The 5,637-nt window shown below is 36.8% G+C and overlaps 1 protein-coding gene across 1 annotated transcript in view; it reads left to right on the forward strand.

Moving 5' to 3' along the window:
- FIG4 (FIG4 phosphoinositide 5-phosphatase) overlaps positions 1-5,637 on the forward strand; it is a gene marked incomplete at its 5' end in the record, with an annotated part of 46,417 nt that overhangs the window by 34,696 nt on the left and 6,084 nt on the right. Inside the window, one exon of the mRNA XM_010180158.1 lies at positions 2,786-2,981. Within this exon, the coding sequence (XP_010178460.1) occupies positions 2,786-2,981 (196 nt within the window). The remainder of the gene's footprint in view (positions 1-2,785; positions 2,982-5,637) is intronic.

The raw sequence follows: 5,637 nt of genomic DNA on the forward strand, positions 1-5,637 counted from the left end.
TCTTTTTTAATGTTTTGGTTGTTTTTTTTTAATAAATAGAACATATCCTGAAACAGTAATAAATGCCAATTTTGGCATAGGTTTTGATAAAAATATTATTAAGATATTTATAGATAAAATTATATAAAACAATTCACTAACAGTTATTGAGACAAACAAATGTTTCATTTGGCTGCTTTTGCATCCTGGATTTGCTTTGATACTTTATTTATTCCATCGTTGTGTTTGATCTGCTGTATCACACAAGTGCTATGGGGACTATTCCTAAACCAATTCATTCTCTCTTTGATACCTTGTATTATTTTGTCAGTAATGACTAAGCCTGTGCTCTCACAACATTTTAAGCTCTTCTGAAAACTTGCCCATTCTGTTAAAAGCTACAAAATTTGACTGTCTTATAAATAACATCCATTGTGCCTTGACCCTGAGGGACTCACTGTGAACAAATGTTGAGAGTAGACTATGCTTATCACTCATAGAACCTGATTTCATGCTACTGATGCTCCTTGGGAATAAGCAATAAAGACTGTTCAACAGTTACACAGTTTACCTCTGCTAAGAATTGTGAGTTTATGGGTGCTTTTGAGAATAACCTTTATTCTTTCACTTTGGTTTAATGTCAGATTTTGGACTAACTGATGTCTCTCCAGATATTACATCAAATACTTGACCATTATACACTTTTCTCAGATACTTTGCTTCAAGCTCTCCACTGTGATTTTTAGGGATTGTTAGGAGATAGAGAATCAACTGGATCAAAGCTATGTTCCAGGACTCCCTGAGTATTGCTCATAAGGCTTCGCATGCATTGGCTGTGTAGCAGTGTAAAAGGTGGCTTCAATCTTCCACCTTACCCATACTGAGCCCTTGGAAGAGGTTGTATCTTTGCTGTGCACATTTATCATCATCTTTTGAGCTACTATGATATTTCTGGAATATTCGGTGATCTGTTTTCATCTGTAAGTGTTCTCATCCCCTACGTCAATTAGATCTTGGCCACCTTCTGAGTATGTGTTGGTGTTGGGGTGGGGATATCACTCTTACCAGTCTTTGGCCACTTGGTCCATTCTTTAGCTTTCAGAAAAGACTGCTTTCTTTGCGACCTTCACCTCATTTAGGAAAGTAGGGAAGATAACCTTAATTTTCTCTAAAAACATGCAATGTATCTTCATAACTTTCTGTAATTTTCAATCTAAGGAGCTGTCAGTTTCTGCTGAGTCAGAAATTAAACTTACCTGTGTTTTTTTTTGCCTCTGAGGCATTTGTTCCAGCTGTAAGAGTACTTCTGATACATGAATGTCCTTGAGGTGGGGTGTGCTCTCAGATCAAGAGCCTTTGGGAGGACTCCTCTACTTGTTTATCTGTGTTCCTAATGCATATAAAGCTTAGTTATTTCCCTAAAGGGATAAACTGCTGTATGAGTTTGACTGCAAAAGACAGAAATCTTTGTGACAGTCATCATGTGGTCCACTAGAGCTCAAGTGACACTGGTGACCTCCGTGCCTTGGCTGATGAGAACACCAGAGCTGCAACTCAAGAGAGCATTTTTACCAAACTGGCTGCTGTTGTCAAAGCCTCTTAGTGTGCTGCTGTCTTCCTTTGTGTGACTTACTCTAAAGGAAGGCCCTATGATCATAGAATCATAAAGGTTGGAAAAAACCTTTAAGATCATTGAGTCCAACTGTCAACGAAACACCCCCATGCCCACTAAATCATGTCCTGCTTCTTGAACACCTCCAGGGATGGTGACTCCACCACCTCTCTGGGCAGCCTGTTCCAGTGCCTGACCACTCTTTCAGTAAAGAAATTTTTCCTAATATCCAATCTAAACCTCCCCTGGTGCAACTTGAAGCCATTTCCTCTTGTCCTGTCACTAGCTACATGGAAGAAGAGACCAACATTCACCTCTCTACAACCTCCTTTCAGGTAGTTGTAGAGAGCAATAAGGTCTCCCCTCAGTCTCCTTGATGTCAGTGTATATATTGACAGCTACCTCAGCAAGATCTTACTTCTCTGTTTCCAGAACTGATTTGTCCATAAACATATTCATTACCTGCCTTCCAGTCCCTCTTCCTCCAGAGTCTCTGAAAGATTGTGACAGTGTCTGAGAGGAAAGTGCAACCACATACCCTTCTATGGCCAATAGAAGAGGAAGTAGAGGCCTAAGGGTGGTACAATTTTTGATGAGTAAAATAATTTATATCCTTCAGCATTTGTACAGTTAAACCCAGTGTTAGCCTACTGAAGTATAGATGCTATATCCTGAAGAATTCTTACAAATTACCTCTTTATATTGACTAGAATTTCTAGAGTGAGAAATACATGCTGCATAAAGAAATGTTACTGATTAAAGAACTAAATTGAGTGGAGAGGTATGGAAAAGGAAGGCAGGAAAATGATACTATTATTAAGATATTTGGGCCCAAGATTAAGAAAGCTAGTGGAGTGGATAATGTTAATCAGAAAGTGAAACTTTTTTCCAGACAAAAAACCAAGGATGTCATGTCTCAGTGAATTTTTATTCCTTTTTATTCATTCAGTCTGGGGGACGGATTTAAGTAAAGATTCGGAGAATTTGTGGAGAAAAGCTGACATAATCCTTTGAGATCTCTTTAAGAGATTGAAGAAAAGTAAATCAATGGGGGGATTCAAAAGATCAGCAACAAGTTGCTCCAAAGGATAGAACTCATTTCCCCCAGTAAGATTGTAAGCAAAATCAGGAATTTGAAATACTTGTTGTTAATAACTCACTGATTTCATAAATACACACTGCCTTTCATAACAGGAACAAAAGTAGTAGAGAAGAAACTGTGCTGCAGCGCAAAACAGCTGCTAGTGCTCCTCCACCCCCAAGTGAGGAAGCAGTGTCAAGTAGTTCTGAGGATGATTCTGGGACAGACAAGGAAGATGAAGGTGCTGTTTCTCAACGCTCAACTCCAGTAAAGGTGACTGATACAGGAGACAACACAAAACTCACAGAGGTAAGAATTTTTTGTGGCAAGCAAGAATGCTAATCGTGGACTTAAAATTCACATTTCCTTAAAGAATAAAAAAACAACAAACAGTAAACGTTATAGAACAGTCAGAAGTAAAGCATTGAGAAATTAAGTGAAAAAAGTCTCTGGTGTGACTTCCTTATGTGGATATTAGCACAACTGCTCACAAAAATGAAAATTACTCTTAGAAACCTATTTGAAAGGTCCTCAGGTCAGGCATCATCAAAAACATAAAGCATAAAATATATCTATATTTAGTGTGTTAATTCAGAACAGTAGTGCACTTCTGATCATTGTCCCTTACTGTGCTCTGGCTCACATCATGAGATGGTCTTGGAGCATGCATGAGATTCCGTTTTGGATGAGACTAAACTGGGAGATGTTTCCCCAGGAATGTACCTGCTCTACTTACCTAATCAGCATTTAGTCCAGGGGAGCTAATGTGGAGCAAGCCCCCTGAAAGACATGGTGTGTGAGGTCCTGAGCACCACCTCTTTCAATTACAAATCTATTCCTTTTGAATGATGCCGCTTGCTCAGGTGGATATAACTGTAAATTAATGTTCAGTCTGGCTAAGTTTCATTTGAAACTGAAAATTGAAATTGAACTAACTCCAAAAATGGCCATGCTAATGTCACATTAGTCCTATGCTATCACTACTACTAAGGTTGAAGATAATGGCAGGGTAATAGTGAAATCATATATGCACAATCGTATAAGAAGGATGTGTCTTCTCAGTTCTGGACTGTAAGTCTTTTTTTGCTACTATAACTCCAGTTCTGTTGGAATCACTTGGGTGCTAATTTAGTGAAAATAGTAATTTGTTTGAAGTATTATAGAAGTATGTATTTTATTAATTCATGTAACATTTCTTCAATTCTTTCTTGTAGTTACCCATTTTGGGTACCACTGAAAATGTCTTAGCAAAAGGATATGCTAATCGAGACTATACAAATTTGGAAAATACTTAAGTTGTTTTGGGGGATTTTGGGGGGGGTTGATTGTTTTGTAGGTTGTTGCTTTTGTGGGGTTTTTTGGGGTTGTTGTTTTTTTTTTAAAGTCACAACTAGTTTAAATGGTTGTAGTGTTGTGCTTGTACACATTATCACTTTTGAAGAAACTTCAGTATTTATAACCTGGGTCAGTATAAAATGTAGTGCCTGATAGGCAACAGAATAAAATTGCCTTTTTCTCTGCTACGGTTTGAATTTTCATTTCATTCAGTCTTTAACCTAGGGTTGTGTGTGCTCAGAAAATTGATTTTTGTACAGCATTGTCTTCTTCCTAACCCTCATGAAGCATTTTCAATAAAATAACTATGAATCTGTGTGGTATTAGTCTTGGACAATTTGGGTTAATTGATATGCCAATACAAGTGCATTTATTTCTGTTTATTCAAGATACTTTATCTGAAAATTTCCCATTAACTCTGATTAACAGAATACCTGTTTTCCAGCAAGTCAGATTTTCTAAATTTTTTTTAACAACAGAAATCCAACCAGAAATTTTATTCTTGATTCTTACCATTGCACAAGTTACCTCATGTTAGTTTTTCTATCTCTGTATTGAACACACTTAACACTCAGACCTAAGAGATCTTTTTTCGATTTTTAAGGTGCTTAAATGAAAGAGGCATATAAACACAAAATATGCTTTAAGATAGTATTGAATTTTAATGGATATTCTGATTCTTTAAGTAATGTACATGAAATATTTTCCATTTTACTAGTACCTTCTCATGCATTGAATTTTAGTCGTAATTTGCATTGTTTATTTGTCATTGCTTATTAAAGTTTCAGTACTGAAAGGATTACCTATTCAGTTATGCTGAATTGCTATGTTAGCATTTAACTTGGGTTGTCATTAATGTCTGCCTGCCATTGTAAATTTGTTTATTGTCTTTGAAAGTACAAAGCTTCTCTTAGATACGTTGTTTCTGAGACTGTGATGTTCATGGAAACTTGCTGTTCAGAAACCAAACATAAAAATTAGTCAACTTATCGACTGTGTTAGACATTACATTTTAACATGTTCACCAGCTGATCTTCATTTAGCTTGTGAAGTGTTTTTCCATTACCAGGCTAAGCAGAGCATCAAATATTGGCTTGTCAAGTAATGTTTTGTAATTATTTTTTTGGCAATGACAATTATTTGTTGTGTCTACACATCTAGTTAAAAAGCTTAAAAAGATGACCTGTAATAGAGGGTTTGAAAACTTGATGGCTAAGCTGAATAATGAAACAAGAAAAAAAACAACTATGACTGGAAAAGCTGATAAACTATCAAGTTGATTAAAACATCTGTTTTCTAAAACTGCTAAACCGTAGAAATGTTTCAGACACATTTTATTTTTCTCAAGTTAAGTTTAACTTAAAAAAGAAAGTTTAATGAAGAGTGCACTTAAAAGCCTAGGCTTACAAATATTCCATTTTGTGTCTCTATTAGCTAAACTGACAATATACTAGCACTCTAATGGGTGTCAGACTGCAGTTTACTGTTTTCTAATTTCCTAGAGTCACAGAATGGTTTGGAAAGGACCTTAAAGCTCATCCAGTCCACCCCCCTGCCATGGGCAGGGACACCTCCCACCAGACCAGGTTGCCCAAAGCCCTGTCCAACCCGGCCTTGAACACTTCCAGGG

Source organism: Mesitornis unicolor, unplaced genomic scaffold, assembly GCF_000695765.1.
Source record: "Mesitornis unicolor isolate BGI_N332 unplaced genomic scaffold, ASM69576v1 scaffold23042, whole genome shotgun sequence".
Taxonomy (NCBI): domain Eukaryota; kingdom Metazoa; phylum Chordata; class Aves; order Mesitornithiformes; family Mesitornithidae; genus Mesitornis; species Mesitornis unicolor.